At 38.5% G+C, this 23,797-nt stretch overlaps 1 protein-coding gene across 3 annotated transcripts in view; it reads right to left on the reverse strand.

Annotated features, from left to right (window-relative positions):
* Positions 1–23,797, reverse strand: part of TASP1 (taspase 1) — a 326,252-nt gene that overhangs the window by 296,788 nt on the left and 5,667 nt on the right. For all 3 annotated transcript variants that reach the window (XR_008793468.1, XM_056121835.1, XM_056121834.1), the window contains exons 2-4: positions 15,746–15,962; positions 9,990–10,057; positions 6,331–6,399 (exon numbers count right to left, since the gene is read on the reverse strand). Coding sequence is in view for 2 of the 3 variants with exons in the window: in XM_056121835.1 (XP_055977810.1) it covers positions 6,331–6,399; positions 9,990–10,057; positions 15,746–15,890 (282 nt within the window). In the remaining variant the exon portion in view is untranslated. The remainder of the gene's footprint in view (positions 1–6,330; positions 6,400–9,989; positions 10,058–15,745; positions 15,963–23,797) is intronic.

Below are 23,797 nucleotides of genomic sequence, written 5' to 3' on the forward strand. Positions count from 1 at the left end.
ATTGAATCACCATGAAAGCAGTTACAAAGCTTTCCGGTCTAAATCTCGGTAATACAATGAAACACCCATACCTTCACCAGTGCCCATTCTCCACCCCCAACAACCCCAGTATACCCCCATCCCACACCCTCCCATTACCTGTGGGGCAGATGATTTCCACATTACTCTCTCTGTACTTTGATCACATTCAATATTTTGACACCAGACCCACCATTATGATTTGAGATTTTACCCCAACACTCAGATCTGCTGAAAAGGCAACAGTAGACAATTTGTTTTCTATTGCTGGTTATGAATAACATATGATGTTGCATGGCTGCAGTAGTGGCCACGCGATTTTGAAATTCCAAAATTTTAACACTTATATCAGCAGGGATTTATGCCAAAACCTGCTGGGTTCCGAGATTTGCTCCTGAGTCTCTGGGATCATAGCCGTTAGCAGCTTGATCAGGAGCCAGAAAGGGCATTCATGGACAATGACTTGGGGTGTCGTTGGGGTGGGGAGGATAGGACCGACTCCACCCCAATCCCGTGAGGCCCAAAATGTTTCATCACTGCAGGCCCAAACCAGACTGTCCAATGGCCTCTGGAGGATGACAGCCACCGAGCCGCTGGGGGAAGCAGGTGGAGGGACAACCCCCTTTCCCCCCTGCGGTGGCACAGCGACAGTAACCTACTGTGTGTTCCAGACGCATTTCTGCCAAAAGCCACTGGGTTTCGAGATTTGTTTCGAAGTCTCTGGGATCATGGCCGTTAAGCAGCTTGATCAGGAGCCAGAGAGGCCATTCGTGGGCGATGACTTGGGGTCTCATTGGGGCAGGGAGGACAGAACTGGCTCCACCCCCATCCTGTGAGGTCCAACAAGTTTCATCACTGCGGGCCCAAACTTGACTATCCAGTGGCCTCTGGAGGATGGCGTCCACCGAGCCACCAAGAGGAAGCAGGCAGAGGGACAGCACCCTTTCCCCTCCTGGGGTGGCCCAGCGATAGTAATCTACTGTGGGGTTCAGACACATTTCTGCCAAAAGCCACTGGATTTCTAGATTTTTTTTCTGAGTCTCTGGGATCATGGCCATTAAGCAGCTTGATCAGGAGCCAGAGAGGCCATTTGTGGGCAATGACTTGGGGTCTCATTGGGGCAGGGAGGACAGGACCAGCTCCACCCCCATCCCATGAGGCCCTGCGTGTCTCGTCACTGAGGGCCCAAACCTGACTGTCCAGTGGCCTCTGAAGGATAACAGTCGCCAGGCAGTCAAGGGGAACAGGCCAAGGCACGAAACCTATTCCCACCTAAAGTGGCCCAGCCCCAGTAACCTACTGCAGGGAACAGACGCATTTCTGCCCAAAGCCACTGGGTTTCGAGATTTCTTTCTGAGTCTCTGGGATCATGGCCATTAAGCAGTTTAATCAGGAACCAAAGAGGCTATGCCTCCAATTATATAGCTGAGCCGGAGGTGGTTTGTGGGTGTGTTTCCCACATATCTAACTTTTGGCTGTTTATTTTCTTGGTAAACTTTGCCCCAAGTTTTTGGGATCTGGCCAAAGGCACAGCAGCAATTTTGGGGTATCTGAAAGTCTGAAGGCGCCATCAGGCTGCTGATGGACTCACCTCACAGGTACAGACTGACCTGCTGGTGGCAAACAACCAGTTTTTAAAAGACCAAAATCTAAAAAAAAATTTGAATCTCAGCAAAATCTTTAAAATTAATCAATTCTCTCAGCACTACACAATAACCCCTAAAATGTCTATTATTCATACTGTACCTATCATTCTCATTAGATAATTTGTAAACCAGGTCTCATATTTTTCTTAAATACCAACGTATGAAAGGAGTGTTAACAACTCTTTCATAATTAGTTCATTTTCTATCAGAATTCCTGAAACACATTGTAGTTTAGCAATGGCATCCTGACTCACCTAGATTTATATGCAATATCCTATAAAAAATTCATACCAGGACTATCCTAAGTGCAATGCAGACAATATGGTCTCGAATGAAAATCTGCAATCACAATCACTACTCAGACCAAAATTATTTCAAAAAAAGTGATAAAATAAACTGTCTAATAACCTTATAGCCCCAGGAGTACAGATCAAACTGCTTCCCAACATTTATCTTCTTTACGTAAGTAAAATCAGTTACCCAATAAATAGAAGATGCTTTCCCAACACTTATAATCTCAGCTATGATAAAAAGCTATAAATACCTAATGAAGCAATGAGACCAAATCAATATTTAAAAATAAATTATTAAAGTATATTGTATAAGTAGCTCTATCTTTCTCCCCATCATTTTGGAGATAAACAAGCTGCACTTTGGAGTCTTATCATTATTATTTACAAGAGCAGAACACTTAAATGGTGACCTACCCTCCCAAGACCCTGAAGGGAGGGGCAGATCAGTTTAAGAAGCAGTAGCTTATGCACTCAGACTCCACATCATCGAAGTGAAGGAAATGTCCCCTGCTTTTTTTTTCATAAATACCCCTGCTTGTGCACAGAAGTGAAGCCTTCCAATAATATCACTCATCATTTGTCTGGAAAACAAGAATAATGCAACAGTACAAAGTGATTGGTTCCCAAGAAAAAAAACTGAAGAAATGTAAGTGTATTTGTGGTCTGCATGAGTGCTATGTGTATATTATCACACAATGTATGTGTATATAAATATATGGCTTACAGTAGTAAGGGTACTGTTTTCTACCTTCCCTTTCACCATGTCTCTTCCTTCTCTTGGTATAAAGTTAAGATCTCTGTTTCTTTCAATATTTAAAATAAGTGAAAATGCACATACTTTTTAAAATAAAAAGTCAGGCACCTCTTCCAGCCAGTTAAGGACATTAAAATTGTCTGAAGTGTATGCTTTGCATATGAGTGCCCCAGTATTCAGTCCTTAATACAACCTGGTACCCTTAGTATCTGCAGGATTGACCCTCGAGTCCCATACAGAAGGAACCACACAGCACAGGTGTGGGGGTTGGGGGAAAGGATAGATTTCAGTTCACAGTTAATAAAGTGTTCAAGGAATTCAAACCAATTTTATCTTTCTATGAAATAATATAACGGGCAAATTTTAAACGGATGGTTGTTTTTAAGTACACATTTTTTAAAAATCAAAATACAAAGGTATTACTGTCTATATCTATACAATAAAAAGGATAAGAGTTAGCTCAACTTGAAAGAAAGACTGATCCAAATTAAATACAGATGTTATAAAATTAAATATAACAGAATAAATCAGACTCTAAAATTTTTAGTAGGCTAAAAGAGTATAATATTGTTACTTACTTAGCACAGAGAATATAATATTCTGGTTTTCTTATATCTTTCCATTGGCTCAAACTACTATAATACTTGAGCAAAACACCATTTGAAAGCCTTGCAGTAGTAAGGGTACTGTTTTCTACCTTCCCTGAAAGGCAATGATTCACAACCACACAAGTCAACTGAAAATGGAGAGGCAGTGTAAACATAACTTAGAACAAAGATTCAGGAAAATCCTTCCAGATAATGTACCTGAGTCTTTAAACTACTAAAACAGATTTCAGACTCTACATAAAAAATAATTCTTAATAACTGAAATTCTTACCGAGACTTAGTAAAAAAAAAGGGAACTCACTCACATTATCCAATGCTATTTCCTACATAACATTATCTCCCCCCCCCCCAAAAAAAGGGGGAGCTAGAAATAGTACAATGGGTAAGGCACTTTGCTTGCATGCAGCAGAACCAACTTCATCCAACTGTATATGGTCCCCCAAGTCTCACCAGAAGTGATTCCTGAGTGCCAATCCAGGAGTAAGCCCTGAGAACTGCTAGATGTGATCCAAAAATTAAACAAATTTGTTTAGAAATCCAATGCACTACATTGCACACAGAGCCATCTAGTTCGTTTAAAAACCACTTCATAGGGGCTGGAGTGATAGCACAGCGGGTAGGAAATTTGCCTTGCATGCAGCCAACCCGGGTTCAATTCCCAGCATCCCATATGGTCCCCTGAGCACTGCCAGGGGTAATTCCTGACTGCAAAGCCAGGAGTAACCCCTGTGCATCGCCAGGTGTAACCTAAAAAGCAAAGAAAAAAACAACAATACTTCATATAGGTCAGTGTAAGAGCCTCACTTTGTATGTGTGATGCCCTAGGTTTGATCCCTAGAATACACACAGAAAAAAAAAAAATGTTCAGTGATTTAAAAGAATAAAAGCTATTTCATATATCCACACTCTTAAAAAACTCAGATTACCATTTAAAACTATAAAGTTTGCTTACTCATGTATAATTTATTATTATAAAATGTATTTTCAATAAATTTTAAGTATACAGATCAATATTTAAAGTAGGATTAATTCATCTGGGAAAAATACATAATTAAATACACAAGGTAAAAAATGACTAGAAAGAAATATTTTGAGATGAAAGAACAAAGCTTACTTTATTTTGTATTCATAGTTGCCATATCCCCCAGCTACTCATTTACCTTCGTTCCCCAAACCCACACTGATACCACACATTGGTAACCTCACAATAACATCTTCTACATAAAGGACAGTGATTGCCAGTTAACAGAAGTAAGCTCTATGAAGTTTCTTATGTAAGCGCGCTTGAGTAATGGTAAAACTGAGTGGTAAGTATATTCATTAGTCTCTTCTTTTATCAGCTTTCTTCTGTAACCCACAATATATAATTAATATTATAAGTTATCATTATGCCATTAATATTTTTGTAATACACATGATCTCCAAAGGACCTCATAGTACTAATATTTTCTAACAATTAGGGATAGTTACTATCTTTCACATACTGCTCTAAGAAATTCTCATATGAAAAAAGCACAACTAATCATCACAATGTATGAAATAGGAATGATTATTTCCATATAAACAAGAAGACTAAGCCAACAAGTGGTTGTGAAGTACCCTGAGACACACAGAGGTATTAAACAAGTATAAGATGTAATCGTCACAATAAAAGGGGAGCATATATCCACATCTGAAGCCTCAAAAGGGACAGTGTAGCAGGTATGGCAGTTGCCTTGCACATTTGATCCCTGGCACCCAATACGGTTTCACAGGCCCCACAAGGAGTGATCCCTGAATTCAGAGCCAAGAGTAAGCCTTGAGCATCACATGTGTGCCACCGTCATCCCAAAAAAAAAGAATCAAACTACAATATAACTGGCGCCCACCGTGTATGTTCACCTTCCCTGACAACACGAGGATCAAGTTGAAGGCAACAGGTATGGTTTCAATCTATAATGCATGATCAGAACTGCAGCAGAATTACACAAAAAGACATGACTAGGCTTTTAAAGAAATGCCTGGGCAATTTTCACAGAGAAAAGCAAGGATTTGCATAACTAAGTGGAGAAGCCATGACACAAGAACAAAACTGTAAGAGCCACAGTCAGTGAATTTTAGGAAGTTCTATTCTATCAACTCCTCCCTCGAGTTCTAATGTATGTTAGCCTCACATCAGGATTCCCCAAGAGTCATCTCAGCTAGTCATCTACTAGCCTGTTCAGAGGATATTAACATAATTACAAATATGCCTTGTTCTTCAAGTCCATGTTCTCCCTTGCACAAGTATCTCATTTCCATTCTGGAGAAGCCTGTGTTCTCTCTCAAACAGGTACTTCTCTCTTTTTCTCCCTTCACATCTTTCTAAACAAATTTAAAAAAAAAAAAATTACCTTGCTCCACACACACAAATACAAATATCTTTTAATCTGACTAATATAAACCCATCTTTAATTTTGTGCAGCAAAAGTCTCAAGGCATCAAACATATTCTCAAGGTTCTTGATTGAGAGTCCCCAGAGATCTTTACTCTGGAGTACAAAGATATTACAGCAAACAGTCTTTTCTCTCAATTTCTCAATGTCTGCAGCCAATTGTAGACCAACCTAACAATCACAATGGACAAGGCACGTTTGAGAGAGAATCGCTCCAGGAAACATATCTGTTAGGAAAATATATTACTTTGGGGGAAGTGATGACTTCAGGAATACTGAGAAAATGTAGGTTTCCAATCACCAAGAATATTTGTAGTCATCAATCTAACGAAACAATTGGGGGAGATAAATAAAGCAATTTTTATATTGCTCAGAGAGGTCTACAGTGAAAATGACCTAACAATAACATTGTCATCTGCATAAGTTTGTTCACATGGATCATATAACTAATGGTTAACTCAACCAGTTCATGTCATTAAAGAACAGTGAACAGAAATGCAAATATATATAAATTTATATATATTGTAAGGTTATATATATATTTTTAAATATATATATATATATTTTAAACTATAGCATAAACAAAGAAAAGAAATACCTCAAGCTCCACCAAAGCTGCAGTCACAGCATCTGTCGCAAGAGCACCAGCCTGTAGCTTTTCAATTGCCTATGAAATCAAGGAAGATTATTCATTGAAAAACTACAAGTTTTCAAACATACCATTAATTTCCCAAAGATTTAAAGTGTCAGTGACACTCAGAGTTAATAAAAATTGCTCTTTAGGAAAATAAAATAGCTCAAGTTCTGAGTACATGCTTTGCATGCAGAAGGCCTGAGTTTGATCCCTAGAACTGCGTGGTCCCGTAAGCACTGCCAAGAGTAATCCCCAAGCACAAAGTCAGGAAAAGCTCCAAAAAGTATGGCCCAAAAATCAAAAAAGAAATAGGAAACTGATCTTTCATTCCATACTTTAAAATAAAATTTTGAAACTTGTTTCAAATAAGTAAGTGTATAATTTTATGTTTAAAATGATGCAAGGACCTCATGGTGTCTCACTAATAAAAAGTTTAAAAAAAAGAGGAGAAAGAAGATGTAAACAGCTGTTTTGAATCCTTAATAATCTGCATCTACCCTTAAAATAAAAGATAAATAAAAAATAAAATAAAATGATGCAAGGATAACTTCTGGTATAGCTCAGTTAATTTTTTTTTAAATAAAACTGAATAATATCTAGTTACTAACTTCAACATGCAAGGAATGTATTAGGTGAAACAGCTTCATCATCATAGGACAATTTAAAAGAGCTGTTGATGTTATAAAAATGCAATCTGGTATAAATAGTCTGACAATCTATATTTCAAAAAGGTAATTGGTAATTGAATATTGAATATTTATCTCCAGTTACTATAATTATAAAAATCAGTGACTCTAAGTCACAGTGTTATTTCAGAACCCTTAGATAAAAGCACTTTTTTTTTAACTGAATCGCTGCTGTGAGATACACAGTTACAAAGTTGTTCACAGGTTTACAAAGTTGCATGGATTTCAGTCATACAATGTTCCAACATCCTTTCCTTCACCAGCCTACCTTTCCCACCAACAACATGCCCAGTTTCCCTCCTACCTAGTCTGCCTCTGTGGCAGGCATTTTCTTTCTCTCTCTCTCTTTCTCCCTTTCCTTTTGGGCATTATGATTTGCAATACAGGTACTGAAAGGTTATTGTGTTTATCCCTTTACCTACTTTCAACACTCAGTTCTTGTCCAGAGTGATCATTTCCAACTATCAGTCATAGTGAACTTCTCTATCCTAACTGCCCTCCCACCTCCATCACTTGCAACTAGCTTCCAACCACAGGCCAATATTCCTGTATCATTTTTTCTACTGTCCTTTAAGTATTTAGTCTCATACATCTTTTTTATATCCCAAAAATGAGTGTAATCATTCTATGTCTGTCCCTCTCCTTCTGATTCATTTCACTCAGTACGATACTCTCCATGTCCATCCATTTATAAGCAAATTTCACAGCTTTATTTTTTCCTGGTGGCTGCATAGTATTCCACTGTGTAAATGTACCACAGTTTCTTTATCCAGTCATCTGTTCTCAGCCACTCTGGCTGGCTCCAGATTCTAGCTATTGTGAATAGTGCTGTAATGAAGATAAAGATGCAGGTAGTTCTTCTACAGTATGTTTTGGGAGTCCTGGGGTTTATTCCCATAAGTGGTATTGCTGAGTCGTATGAAAGCTCGATTTCTAGTTTTTTGAGGAATATCCATATTGTTTTCCAAAAGGACTGGACTTTTTGTAAGTTGACATTCCCACCAACAATCAGTAAGAGTCCCTTTCTCCCTGTATCCGTGCCAGCACTCTCCTCTCTTTCTGTTTGATGTGGGCCAGTCTTGTAGTGTGAGATGATATCTCATTGTTGTTTTAATTTGCATCTCCCTGATGATTATTGGTACAGAGCATTTTTTCATGTGCCTTCTGGCCATCTGTATTTATTCTTTTAAAAAGCACTTTTTTTAAAAAGCATTTTTGATAGTATCATGTCTAGGTATAACTTAGATTAACAAATGATTCCATTATATTATAAACTAAAGAACTAAAGGTCTATAAAGTAATATTGCTTCCTTGGTACAAATTAAGAGAAAAAAGCAGATGAATTCATTTCCCACTTTGGGAATTCTGATTTATTATTGGCTTGCAGGGAAAGTGGTTTTTAAGTCAACTACTGAATCCCCAACTTAAAAAAAAAACTCCAACCTAGCAAACAACAACAAACTCAAAAACTAACACCTGTATTCCTCTTTAAATGTTTAAATAGTTCATTTACTGTATAAACTGCAAGGACTGATACTTTAAATGCCCTGGATTTCAAGGACTCCATAAAAGTAAGTATTTCTCTTAAACAGTTTAAAATAGCTTAAAGAACAGTATAATTTTCTTAAAACAAAATCCTAAATTTTTATCACAATATTATCACTGAGGTATGAATGCTGATTACTACTATTATTAAACCATTTTATTTTTTAATCACTAAACATTTATGTAGGGGCTAGGGTGATACTAAAGAGGGCAGGGTGTTTGCTTTACATGTTGCCAACAAAGGTTCAATCCCTGACATCCCATATGGTTCCATGAGCACCGCCAGGAGAGATTCCTGAGTGCAGAGCTAGGAGTAACCTCTAAGTATTTGGGTGTGAAAAAAAAAGCAAAAATAAACAAATAAATAAACACTTATGTAACATTAGACTTTAATTTTGTTAAAAGCACATAGAAATGTTAGAAATATAATAGAGAATCATTATAATAGCTTAATAAGACTTTATTCGGAGAAATTTATTATAGTAAATTGACAAATACTTTTTATTTTATATTATATTGTTATATTACATTTTCAGCTTCAGTAATAGGTTTCAATGAATATTGCTAATGTTATGCATAGCACTAGAATATTAAAATGACTCAAATATCAAAAAGAAAACAACAAAACCCCTACAACAAAATATTCTTATTTATCTATAGAATTTCATTTGTAAGAAAGAGTCTGGATCTCTAATAAAGCATAATTCTTATAAATGGTATGGAAATATAAAAGAATGGACAGAGGTCCATATGTACTAGATATACAATATCCAATTAGCATCTATTTTTATAAAATGTAATGAAAGACTTGTTACAAGAGTACATAGGATCAAAATTAAAACAAACAATACTTGTTCAGACCCCATTTCTGCCACCATGTTAGTTATTCAACAATTTAACAAAACCTCAAAATCCAAAAATAAAGAAAATCACAAATGCATGTAAGGATAAAGTTAAACTCAGAAATGACAATGAAGTTGCTATGATACAAATTATATGATGAAAAACAGAAGGAAACAGTACAGAATAATCTGCCTAAGAACCCATTTTAACTTTATTATATTTTTCTTCACAGGAAGATATTGGTTGCCTTTGAGATTTTTTCCCTCTCCATTTTATTGAGTTCAAGGACTTTGCAAAAATTAAAAGATACATGATTGTGTTCACAATTTCAAAACTACATACTTAAATCTGGAAGGGGGGGAGACTTAAGCATCATTTGAAAAGCAAAATACACAAAGTAAAACAAAACAAATTTTTCCACAACAATGAGGAAAAAAATTCTGTGGCCCAAACCAAATGTCACAGCATGAAACAAATCTTAAACCTTTGAATTTCAAGATAAACTGCTTTCTGGGAGAAATGTTTCGATCATGTGCATTCAGTGCATACCTTCTGACAAGCTCGTTTGCACACATGTTTATACTCCTTGGCTTTGGATTCAGAATGATAACCTGCACCTGTAGTAGAAAAAAAAGCACCCACTTGTTAGTTATTTGAAAACTATCAGAAACCTTGTTTATAAATGCTTGTAAATAGTTCATACAAACTAATGTTCTCCTATTGAATGTAAAATCCCTGACTTTACCGTAAGGAGTCCTGAAAATGTGGGGGAAAGGGATTCTCCTTCACTGGTGGTGGAAATGCTGACTGGTCCAGTCTTTTGGAAAACAATATGGATGTTTCTCAAAAAAACTAGAAACTGAGCTCCCATTTAACCCAGCAATACCACTTCTGGGAATATATCCTGAGAGTGTAAAAAAAGAACAGAAGAAATGACACCTGCACTTGTTCATTCATTGCAGCACTGTTCACAATAGCCACAATCTGAAAACAACCCAAGTGCACAAGAACAGATGACTGGTTAAAGAAACTTTAAAATCTACACAATAGAATACTATGCAGCTGTTAGGAAAAAAGACGTCATGAAATTTGCTTGTAAGTGCATGGTCATGAAGAGTATCACGCTAAGTGAAAAGAGTCAGAAAGAGAGGGACAGACATAGAATGACTCAACTCATCTGTGGAATATAAAATGTCATAATATGAGAGTAACACCCAAGGGCAGTAGAGATAGGGCCAGGATGATTGCTCCATGGTTGGTAACCTGCCTTATGAGCTGGGGAAGAAGGCAGCTGGGATAGAGAAGGGATCACTAAGTCAATGATGTTTAAAGGAATTAATTGGGATGGGAGAGGTGTGCTGAAAGTAGATAAAGGACCAAACATGATGGCCTCTCAATATCTTTATTGCAAAACATAATGCCCAAAAGAAGAGCAAGAGTAAGAAGGAAACTGTCTGCCATAGAGGCAAGGGAAGGGGTGGGATGGGGGGATACTGGGGACACTGGTGGTGAAAAATGTACACTGGTGGAGGGACAGATGTTCAATCATTGTACAACTGAAACTCAAACATGAAAGCTTTGTAAGTGTTGCTCATGGTGATTCAATAAAAATAATAATTAATAATAATAATTTTAAAAAACTCAGTGATCACATCCTCACCATTGCCTATTAGAAAGTCTGGTTATTTCTACTCTTAATCGAAAACCCAGCAGTAACCTCAAGAAAATTACTGTGAAATGTGTCTGTCTAAAATAGATTAATATTTGCGTAGGAATTTGGAAACATGGGACACCATTATCAAACAGGTAACTTTATGCATAATAGTATTAATGGATTAACATAGAAATCATTCTTAGAATGAGACTTAAAGAATCTTAGCATGGCTTCAATATGTTTTTAACTTTGGTTAGCACTAATTTACAAAGAAAATGTAGGCTCAGGACCTACCAACTGATATGCACAGGATCTAGCTAAATTTTTATTATACCACTTTCTTTTTTTTTTTTTTTTTTCCCCCTTTATTTTATTTTATTTTTTTTAAAGTTGTAGATTTACAATTTTTTGTGCTTTGGTTTCAATTATACAATGATCAGATACACATCCCTCCACCAGTGCCCATTTTCCACCACCATGGATAATATCCCTCCCACCCCCATCCCCCCATCCCCCCGTCTCTGTGGCAGGGCAATCCCCTGTGTTCTCTCTCTCCTTTTGGGTGTTGTATACCACTTTCTTTACGCTGTGTCTTCAGTTACTTTCTCTTCATGCAAATTATATTAGCATTCTGTATATGTTGTTACAGTAGGTTTCTTTTAAAAACAGTCAAGTTTTTAAAATCTTTAGTTTATCTAACATTAGGTAACCAATATATTCAGTCAACAGATCTGAGGGAAAATATCAAGAACATACTATTCAAATAACTAAAATTTCAAGCTCTAGTTCTCTAGGGCTTGAAAACAAAAGCACACAGATTTAAGATCTTTAAGCTGAAAAAGGAAATGAATTTTTGTCCTTGAACACACAAAAAAGGGCCCCTTAAAAGATACTTCTCTATAATCAACCCTTTTATCTGGAAGTGTATAATTTAGCAGGGGGAGGTCATCCTTTATTCATGTAACTTCACACCGTAACTCAGATTTCTCCTAACACTGCCAGCCACAAGCACCAGCTCAATCTACAAAGCATTATCATCCAGTCTATATCTGAGAGTCACGTACAACCTTATTCACCACAGAAAGCAACTTTCCAATTAATCCAAAGCTCTGTGTTGTTGCTTGTCAAAAATGTTAGGCCTTTCTTATAAATTTTAAAAATACTCATCCTGAATAAAAGAACTCATTTGGAAAAACCGGAGTAATAGTACAGCAGGTAGGGCATTTGACTTGCATGCTTCTGCCAGTCTGATGACTAGCATCCCATACAGTCCCCCAAACTACCACGAATGATCCCTGAGCACACAGCTAGCAGTAAATCCTGTACTCTTGTTAGGTATATCCCAAAACCAAGAAGAAAAAGAAAGTAAGAGGGGGGTGTATAACTTATTTGCTATTATAAAAGATATGCCTCCAATACACTGAGTAGAAACTCGGTGAGGAAACTGAAGGTTCTAAAGGTCTTCTAATTTGGTTATGTCTACAATTTACCTAAATTCTTTGAAAATCACTTGAGGGGGTAGGAGGGATACTGGGATTGGTGGGGGTGGAGAATGGGCACTGGTGGAGGGATGGGTACTTGATCATTGTATAACTGAAACCCAAGCACAAAAATTTTTAAGTCTACAACTGTACCTCATGGTGTTTCACTAATAAAAAATAAATAAATAAATAAAAGGAAAAAAGAAGAAAAAGAAAATCACTTGAGAAAAAGAAAATTAAACCTGGTTTTGGTTTGGTGATCTGGTGCCAGGGATCAAAGCAAGAGTCATCACACAAGCAAGGTATGTATTCTACCACTGAGGATTTTGTAGTGTTGTTTTGTTTTCAGAAACAACTCCTGGGGACATAACTCAGTGGTCAAGACTGTGCCTTGCATGTGTGAAGGCCTGCATTCACTTTCTACCACTAATAAATAAACAAACAGAAAGAACTCCATTCCATAACCCTAATCAAAATCAGTTTTGCTCCCTTGCTCCTGCTTGGCTGTCTGAGGAAAGCTAAAAAGTCTCAGCCATTCTCCGTCCACAAAGTGCATAAACTTTAGACTCTGAATTTAAGTAATAAAATTACTAAAGAAAACCTTGCTGAATAGCCCTAGATGCTGCAGTGCTATAAAACCCAACACTCTTCCATGATGTGGAATCCAGGGGTTGAACCCTTGCTGTGTCTGTCCACGTCCTCTGAGGTAGGTATTATCAACTGAGGCACTGCAATAGTACTAGACTAGGACTGAAGAGCCCATTTAAGGGGTTCTCAACCTGGTTGTAGCACTAATACCAACAAGGTCATATGCTAAATTCTCTTCCTCATACTGGTTTTAAATTAATCATTATAATATTAAGAAGGCAAACTAAGGCCAAAGAGAGAGTACAGTGGGTTAGGGGCTTGCCCTTGCATCCATCTAATCTGACATTATGTATGGATCCCAAGCACCACAGGAGTCACTCCTGAATACAAAGCAAGGAACAGTCCTTGAGCAACACCTGAGTGTGGTCTGACACACACACACACACCCCCACCAAATAAAAAAGCAATCTAGCTCACTGATTATAATCTTAGTTAGATCCTAATATGGGTCTATTCAAATAAAGGCATCAATAATGTTTTTTCTTTTTTTTTAATTTTTATTAGTGAAACACCATGAGGTACAGTTGTAGACTTAAAAATTTTTGTGCTTGGGTTTCAATTATACAATGTTCGAGTACCCATACCTCCACCAGTGCCCATTTTCCACCACCACTGATCCCAGTATCCCTCCACCCCCCTTTTCCCCCCATCCTACCCTGCCTCTGTGGCAGGGCATTCACTTTTGTTCTCTCTCTCCTTTTGGGTGTTGTGGTTTGCAAAAGAGGCATTGAGTGGAAATCATGTTCAGTCTATAGTCTACTTGAGGCACTGATTGGAAATCACATTCAGACTATAGTCTACTTGCAGCATGTATCTCCCATCCTGAGAGGATCCTCCTAACACCCTTTATTTGGTGCTCCCTTCTCTATCTGAGCTGCCTTTTCCCCTAGCATGTGAGGCTGGCCTCCAAGCCGTGGAGTAAAATTCCTGGTACTAATTTCGGCTATTCTTGGGTCTCCTACTTTGTTCCTTTATGTTCCCCAGATGAATGCAATCTTTCTATGTCTGTCCCTCTGTTTCTGACTCATTTCGCTTAGCATGATACTTTCCATGAGATGACTGGTTAAAGAAACTTTGGTACATCTACACAATGGAGCACTATGTAGCTGTCAGAAAAGATGAAGTCATGAAATTTACATAAACATGCTTTTTCAATGGGCTGGAGTGATAGCACAGTGGAAGGGCGTTTGCTTGCTCATGGTAGGCTCAGCTTGGCGGAGCTGGGTTCGATTTCTCCGAGAAGGGTGAAAAGCTACCGAGAGTATCTCGCCCACATGGCAAAGCCTGGCAAGCTACCCGTGACGTATTTCATATGCCAAATGGAGACGTTACTGGACCTGCTCGAGCAAATCGATGAACAATGGGAGGACAGTATTACAGTGCTAATGTTTTTTCAGTAGCATTGTGTTCCCAACAGAGAGAGCTTCATTACCTCTGCCAATACTAAAATTATGGGAAGACCAAAAGTAGAGAAAAATAGGGAAATTGTCACAGATGCAGGGGGACAGGTTGTATGGGAACGGGTGGGGGGATACTGGGGACATAGGTGGTGAAAAATGTGTACTGGTGGAGGGGCGGGTGTTCAATCATTGTATGACTAGAACTCAAACATAAAAGCTTTGTAATTGTATCTCATGATGATTCAATAAATAAATAAATAAATAAAAATTGAAAAGAAAAAAAATGACGGGAAGACTCACTCAACTTTCAAATTGTCATAGGCTGGCAGGAGATGGGTTTACACCAACAAACCTCTGAGCACATACTAAACAGGAACTGTGCTGGGGTTGCTGCCCCAAGCCCAAGGGGTAGGCCAGAAGACAATCCAACAGAAAGCTCAAGAAGGGAGGCCACATGTCAGATTCACCTAAAACAAATACTCAGATGCCTCTACTATATACTTCATACAGTGTCTTAAATACATGGCGCTATATATATATATATATATATGTATATATACATATATACACACATATATATATACACACACACTCACAGATCTATATTCCACCTAAACAGCAGCATAACTTCTAAAAATACAAATCAGAGTTCTAAAAAAAGAAAAATTACTTTGGTTTTAATACTAAATCTATTATATGAAATAAGATATATGAGATAAAGGTAAATATTGAGGGAAAGTAATGAAGATAACATAGGAAGAGTTCTCCATATAAAATCTTTCAGGATGAGGAGATAGTTCAATGTGTTGGAGCCCAGGCTTCTCATCTGGAGACCCTGGGTTTGATCCCTGAACCCACTGAGCACTGCTAGGAGCTACTCCTAAGCAGTCCTCAAGAACCACTGGAAGTGATCCCAAAAGAAAACAAAACAAAAATCAAATATAAGACCTTTGAATGGATCAGGAGTTCAGTAGGCAACTTCAGTCTGTGAAGCTAATCTGTTTGGTTATAACTCCTCTCTGCCTTTGCATCTGCCAGATGTGAAATTTAATTCAGTGTACTTTAACATACAAAAAAAATAGTCATTATTTTCGTCTTCCAATAAACTCGCTCAAAGCTTACCTGCATGCACCAACACAAAGCCCCCTCGCTTCTCTTTATGTGACTGGTTTGCTTCCAAGTCCTTGGCTGTTATTTTAACAGCCGAAATCTGAGATGATCTGGATGGCAGCCCTTCTCCAGAACTCATCCCCTTCTCCATGGTCATTCTCCAAGATTACCATCTTCTATTGGGAAAAGAGCATACTTCCATCCAAAAGTAACTGCAGGAGGAATTACCCTAAAGGAAAACAGGCAAAGATTGTATGCATTTTTTTTCCACTAACACACATGACATGTAAGTTCACAAAAAGATTAAGTTCAAAAATCTGATTTTAAAGTTATTTAATTGAGCAATGTGATATGAAAAAAGTTAAAATTTAAATCTCTCCGTCCACTGACAGTGCTTACTTACACTCAAATAAACAAAGAACTGCTGCAAAAAGACTTCATAATGAGTCCAAAGATACTCTATCTTTCTTATATCTACATATCTACATTTTTTTAAAAAAAAAAAACCCTCAATTTAAATATATTTCTACTCCCTTCTAACCAAATGCTAATAATCTCTGGGATTCTAGAATTACAGTGATGGCATGCTGGCCATTACTGAACTTTCATATAAAGCCTATATTGTTTCTTACTACTTTTTTCTAGCCTTGAGATATAATTACATATGACACTGGGTAAGTTTAATGCAAGCAAGTTCTCTACTACTGAGCTACATTCCTGGCCCCCAGACAGACACTTAGTGAATTCTTATTTAATTAGCATCAGCATTCCTTTGTGATAATTTTCCTGGTTTCTGGAAACATGTAAATGTTTCAGTGTAACAGCTTATTAAGCTGTTATTTAATTTTAAGTTATTTAATGAAATGCTATGTAATAAAGCTTAAATGAGTTTTATAACCAGGAATTAATAGAGACTAAGATACAACTTGTAAAGTTTCTCAGACCATCTCTGTTGTAAAGGACTATTTTTAGTGGTGCTGGAAACTGAACAAAGGACTTCAAACATGAAGCATGTACTCTACCACGAGTTATAGCCCTGGCCTTTAAAGAAACATCTTTTTTGTTTGTTTTGTTTGGGGGGCCACCCCCAGTGGTACTTAGGGGTACCACCGGGAATGGCCCCAGGGACACTCCATGGCAGTGCTCAGGGAATCATATGGGGTATCCAGGAATTGAACTCAGGTTGACCGCATGCATGGCCCTATCTCTCCAGCCCCAAAGGAACATCTTCTAATTTTTTTTTTTTTCAATCACTGGCCACATTTTTTTTTAAATGTAAAGAAAGGCAAAACTGAAGAACTCTGAACCACAGATTGAAAATAAAGTTCAGGCATGCAGCTCTGGCTCAACCCAGCATCATACATGGTCTCCTGTGTCCTGCTAAGAATAACCTCTGACCTCTGCATGCAGAGCCAGAAATAAGCCCTGAGTACCACCAGGTAAGGTTCAAACAAACAAAAAACACAAAAGGTTCATAAATTTAAAATGCAATACAAGGAAATAAAAATTAATTACAAAGGTTGGACACATTGTTTATTAAAAATGCAATTAAAGGGCTGTAGCTAAATGAGTAGAGTGCTCACCTTGCAGGGAGAGGGCCTGGGTTCAATTACCGGTCCCCACCAGAAATTCCTTTATAAGAGATTCAGAAATAAAAGCCCTGGGTACCCACAACCCACCAAAAGAAAAAGAAAAGAAAATGTAATTGAAGAATTAGTGTGTCACAATAATCTCTTAAGAAAAACTGTCTGGGGCTGGAGCGATAGCACAGCGGGTAGAGCGTTTGCCTTGCATGTGGCCAACCCGGGTTCGATTTCCAGAACCCCATATGGTCCCCCGAGCACCGCCAGGAGTAATTCCTGAGTGAAGGGCCAGGAGTAACCCCTGTGCATCGCTGGGTGTGACCCAAAAAGCAAAATAAAAAAACTGTCTGCAGATAATACGTTAAATTACACTACTATTCTGCTGTCTTCAACTATGCAGCTAGGCCCCGATTTTACTGTTTACTTTTCATATTGGGAAAAAAAGATATTCCCCTCAATGGTCCTCAGTTTAGAATGAGGTGTGGACTAGAATCATGTGCCTGTTTGAGGGTTTGATTTGTGGTAGCGGTTGTTTTTCTAAATATGACTTTATTTTTCCCTCCAGAGACTTCACATAGATATGCCTCAATTATATTTACTTCACTTTGGTTATTTCCCTGAGATAGGCCACTATTTATGCTAGTGTCCATTGTAATGGTTAGCACTTTCATCTGCCAGCCTATAAAGATTCTATTTGGTCCTGCCATTTAATGAACTGGCTCTACTATGCTAAGCAAGTAGACTGAAGACTTAGATTTTGGAAAATTAAGAACTTTAGTAAAATGAATACGTATCCAAGCCATATGAGTTTATAAACTTCAAACTATTCTGACTCACTTTCATTAGATGCAACTTTTCTTAACAAAAAATTGTGGTATCTATATGATTGATAAACATCATGAATTTTATTTTTTTTGCTTTTGGGTCACTCCCAGCGATGCACAGGGCTCTTCACTCAGGAATTACTCCTGGCAGTGCTCAAGGGACCATATGGGATGCTGGGAATTAAACCCAGGTCGGCTGTGTGCAAGGCAAACATCCTACCCACCGTGCTATAGCTCCAGCCCCAACATCATGGATGTTTGATACAATAAGATTTTAATGTAGAAGAGATTTTAAAACTTGTTTCATATGCCCGTCAATAAATCACTGTCACTGTCCTCCCATTGTTCATCGATTTGCTCGAGCAGGCCCAGTAACATTGTGAGACTTGTTACTGTGTTTGGCATATCGAATACGCCACAGGTAGCTTGCCAGGCTTTGTCGTGCGAGCGAGATACTCTCGGTAGCTTGCCGGGCTCTCCGAGAGGGGCAGAGGAATCGAACTCGGGCCAGCCAGGTTGGCAGCGTACAAGGCAAACGCCCTTCCCGCTGTGCTCTCACTCTAGCCCTGTCAATAAATAAAATGTAGAAAATGAATGTGCTATTCACCATCCCTCAACTAGTATCAGAAATATATTTACTTAGAAAACCATGTCATCTCAGTGAATTCCTCCAAAGTGCCACTCCAAAAATTATGCTGGCCTAAAAGTTATGCTGGCCTGAGAGAGAAACTTAAGTAGACATGCTATTCAATATAAAACTATCTTCTCCAGCTCCCAAGAATATTAGAATGTTTATATTCAATTAGAAATGAGGCACCTTCTATTCCAACATAAGTTTTTGTTAAATTCAAAACCCACTAAAAATCTGGCCTGTCCAAAAAGCGTTCCAACAAACAACTAGAAATAAAGGAAGGGGAACAAATCCTAGTTTACAGAAAAAAATACATAACAGCTTAAAAAAAATCAGAAGATGATAAACCTTACTCCAAAGACACAGGGCTAGGGAAACAGCAGTGGGATCAAGAATGAAGATTGCAATAGGTTCTGCTAATGCCCAGGACCTGGGATTCCCTGAGCATTACAGATGGACCCAGCACTGGCAAGGACCTTACAGGGAATGAGCCACCCAGTGGAGTTGGCCAAGTGTTACCAGGAGAGGGTCCCCTGAGAACTGTTTGGGCTCAAACCTACCCACCCCCCCCCATAAAACAACACTAAAATGTAATGTTTCAAGTTTGTGGTTTGTGAAGCATCAAAAGGAAAACATGTTAGGGGGATTGCCTTGCATGTGGGCAAGTCAGATTTGATCCCTGCACCACATATGATCCCGAGTCCTAGCAGAAGGGATCCCTGAGTGCAAAGCCAGGAGTAAATCCCAAGCCTCAAAACTGTTGTTACTGTTTTTAGCATAGTACAGCAGGTAGGGCGTTTGACTTGCATGCAGCCAACCCAGGTTCGATTCCTCCATCCCTCTCGGAGAACCCGGCAAGCTACCCAATTATGTATTCATATGCCAAAAACAGTAAAAATTAAAACACACATTGAAAAAATAAGTTCTTGACATGCAAACATAAAATGACTAACAAAGTTATTCTGTTTTAAAAAAAGAGGCAGAAACAATAGAGTCGAATGCATAAACTAATCTGGAAGGATGTACCAAAATAATGTAACCAGAGCATCAGAATGATGGATGAACAAATATGAATGCATCGCTCTCCAAAACTGCTGGTATTAACTCTTTATAGAAACACAAGAAAACTAGTTAAGTCCATGTTCAGGCAGGTTTGCACCACATTCTGTTTGTTTTTTGATGTTTTCGTTTTGTCTAGGGCCTCACACAGGCAAGGCAAGTGCTCTACCACCTAACCCACATCCCCAGTGCTTTTTAACCACATTCTGAACCTTCTCAACGCCCTTCCTGCCAAGCCAAGAAACAAAAACAAAGAGACAAAAACAGCTAATAAAACTGTCCCAAGGAGCCTTGACTGTCGCTCACATCACAGCCCACAATCTAAGTGTTTTGTTGTTCCTATTATTATCATTCTCTCTTTCTCCTCCTATATTTCTCTATAAAAGACTTTTACTTTACGCACATTAACACACACATATGTGCACACACACACACACACACACTGACCTGACAAGGTATCTTGCTTTTTTTTTAATTTTATTTATTGGCTTTTAGGGGCTACACCCAGCAATGCTCAAGGCTTCCTCCTGGTCCTGACCAGGTACAAGGCAAATGCCCAACCCGCTGAACTATTGCTCCGGCCCCTCTTGCTTTGTTTTTGTTTTCCTGATCATGAACTCCTGCGACACAACTGATAGATAATCCCAAATTTTCTAAATCATTATATTTGACTCCTACAGCTGTGACAGTAAATAACAAATCATGACCACAAATAATTATCAATTCCTCTAATATTTTGTCACATTTGTAATATAAACCTCATATGAAATTGAGAAGGCCTAACTACATCATCATACTGATTCACCCAAAAAAAAAAAATCTTACACTAAGCTAAACTTTTTTATAATACTCAACACTTTGGGTTCCAATGAAAGAAGATACATGTCATAATTTTACACAACAGAAAACTATTTTGTTTTGTTCTTTGCAATATGAAGGAAAGAATCCAGAATTTAATACATGATATACATGTGCAAGGTAGGCCTATGAGTCAAACCCCCAGTTGTTTATAAATCACCTTCCCTTTATTTCTGAATATGTTTGAATATAAATATTTTGCAATTTGATTCCAGCAGTAGTATTAGTCCATCCTCTCCAACAGTTACTTGAATAGCTATACAAACAGCATATGACCAAGTATGTCTGCTAGTATGAAGATGCACAAGAGAACTGGAAACATGTCCACACAAAAACTTGCACATGAATGTTTATCACAGAGTTATAATAGGAGCCAGAATGATACTACAGTGGGTAGGGCACTTACCTTGCAAACGGCCAACCCAGGTTCTATCCCAGTATCCCACATGGTTCCCTGAGCACCACCAGGAGTAATTCCTGAGTGCAGAGCCAGAAACAACCCCTCAGCCTTACCAGGTATGACCCAAAAAGTCAAAAAAAAAAAATCATAATAGTCAAAAAGTAGAAACAATGAGAATTCCATGAAGTGACAATGATTACATACAAAGGAGCTTATCCCTATGATGAAACATAAGTTAAAGTACTAAAAAGAAATGAAATGCTGATACATGCTATGCATGAATAAACTTGAAAACAAAGTCAGACACAAAAGGCCACATATGTAAAAAAAACATCTAGAGAAGGTAAAATTAGAGAAATAGAAAATAAATCTGTGGTTACTGAGGGCTGAAAGAATGGAGGGGAAATGGAGAGTAATTATTAGTGGAAGCAGGGTTTCTTTTAGGAACAAAAAAAAAAAAGTTCTAAAATTCATTGTGGTGATAGCTTCCCAACACCCAATATACTGAGTGGCACTTTATACTTTTAGTGTGAAAATTATATGACAAATAATATCTTAATAAAACTGTTAGGAATGAAGAAGTCTTATACTCCATAAGCTTTATCCTTTACCTTAAGATACATAGTTTGCAAGGTGCCAAGCCTAACAGCTTTTCCTTAACCTATTGTGAACCGCTGATGCTCTAGAATTCTGAGCTTCTTGAACTTTTCCAGTTAGTGACCCTTTTTCATCCAAGAAATTTTTTCATCACTCCAGATACATAGGTGGATAAAAACAGACATAGACATCAAATATTTACTAAAAATAAATCATACAGCAAAATTATCTTTTACTTTCAGGCCATACCAGAGAGTGCTCAGAGGCTACTCCTGGCTGAGTACTAGAAAATCGTTTCCAATGGAGCTCAGGGTATTATGCTGAGCTGGGGACTGAACCCACAGTTCCCACATGCAAAACATGTACTCAAGCTCTCGAGCTCTCTCACTCACTAGTTCCAACCATAATAAAACTTATTGGAAAAAAATTTCTGAACATCTTTCATGATGCCCAACATTCAACTCTGTGACCCAATGCCCAGTTTAAGAAACGAAGCCTTAGATCACTGCTTTCCTTACAAGCATGTCAATCTTCTATCCTAGGTCTTCATGGCCCCCTCAGATCTCGCCCAACTTTGTCATTTTATATAACTCCAATAACGCCCATACATAGGCCTATTCTCAAATAATTACCATTTTCTCTCAAATTCTCTACTTCAGAGTTTCAGCCATTGCTAATCTTTCAAAATGATCCTTTTTGTAAATCATTTCTCACTCTTACCTTGTGTTTCTTGTGGTCTAGCCAGAAGTCCCCCGGTTAGCCCAACCTGGATCCTCCTCAACCTCAGCATGCCCAAAGCAAATTCATTATTTCCCAGAAATCTAGTTGTTTCCACATTAGTTATTTTTCTTAACCACACCACCCCTTCCTAAACTGCCTTGAAGACATCTTGGACAGGACCAATTTTCAAATCTGACCAATTTCTCTCTCAAATATTTAACTTTCTGGGGCTGGAGTGATAGCACAGCAGGTAGGGCTTGCCTTGCATGCAGCCGATCCAGGTTTGATTCCCAACATTCCATATGGTTCCAGAGCACCGCCAGGAGTAATTCCTGAGTGCATAAACCAGGAGTAATCCCTGTGCATCACCAGGTGTGACCCAAAAATAAAAAATTTAAAAAATTTTTTTAAAAATTTAACTTTCGGGGCTGGAGCAATAGCACAGCAGGTAGGGCGTTTGCCTTGCACGCGGCCAACCCAGGTTCGAATCCCAGCATCCCATATGGTCCCCTGAGCACTGCCAGGAGTAATTCCTGAGCGCAGAGCCAGGAGTGACCCCTGTGCATCGCTGGGTGTGACCCAAAAAAGGAAAAAAAAAAAGCTAACTTTCTTTTCCCTACACCACTGGACCTACACCACTAGAAGAGACTTTGCTGTAAATATTGCACTGAAGCACTGTTCTCCCGTTGTTCACCAATTTGCTCAAGCGGGCACCAGTAACATCTCCACTGTGAGACTTGTTACTGTTCTTGGCCTATTAAATATGCCACGGGGAGGTTGCCAGGCTCTGCCATGCAGATGGGATACTCTCGGAAGCTTGCCAGTCTCTCTGAGAGGGACAGAGAAATTGAACCTGGGTCGGCTGCATGCAAGGCAAACGCCCTACCCACTGTGCTGTTGCTCCAGCCCTGCTGTAAATATTACCCCCAAAAAATTATTCTCCCCAAATCTAAACCATCATAAAACAACCCTCAGCATAAGTCTGCCAAAATAAACTTCCTAAAGGACAACTCTATTAGGGATGCAGGAAGGAAATATGCTCAGCAGTAATGCGTACATAACACCTCGCATGCATGAAGCCCTGGACTTTAATTCAGAAAGAAAAAAAGGAAGGAAGGAAGGAAGGGAGGGAGGGAGGGAGGGAGGGAGGGAGGGAGGGAGGGAGGGAGGGGACTGAACCCTGATTGGCAGCATGCAAAGCAAGCACCCTACCTGCAGTACTATCTCTCTAACCCCTAGAGAGTTTCTAACTCTTTATGCCTACAGATTGGCACCAGTCCTTGAACCAGTGCACTGGTTAAAACCACTGACTAAAGACTTACAAATAACAAAACCACAGTATATCTGGGAACTATGAGACTGAGGGTCAAGGTAAAACCAAAATCATATATT

Source organism: Sorex fumeus, unplaced genomic scaffold (genome assembly GCF_029834395.1).
Source record: "Sorex fumeus unplaced genomic scaffold, SorFum_2.1 ptg000044l, whole genome shotgun sequence".
NCBI lineage: Eukaryota > Metazoa > Chordata > Mammalia > Eulipotyphla > Soricidae > Sorex > Sorex fumeus.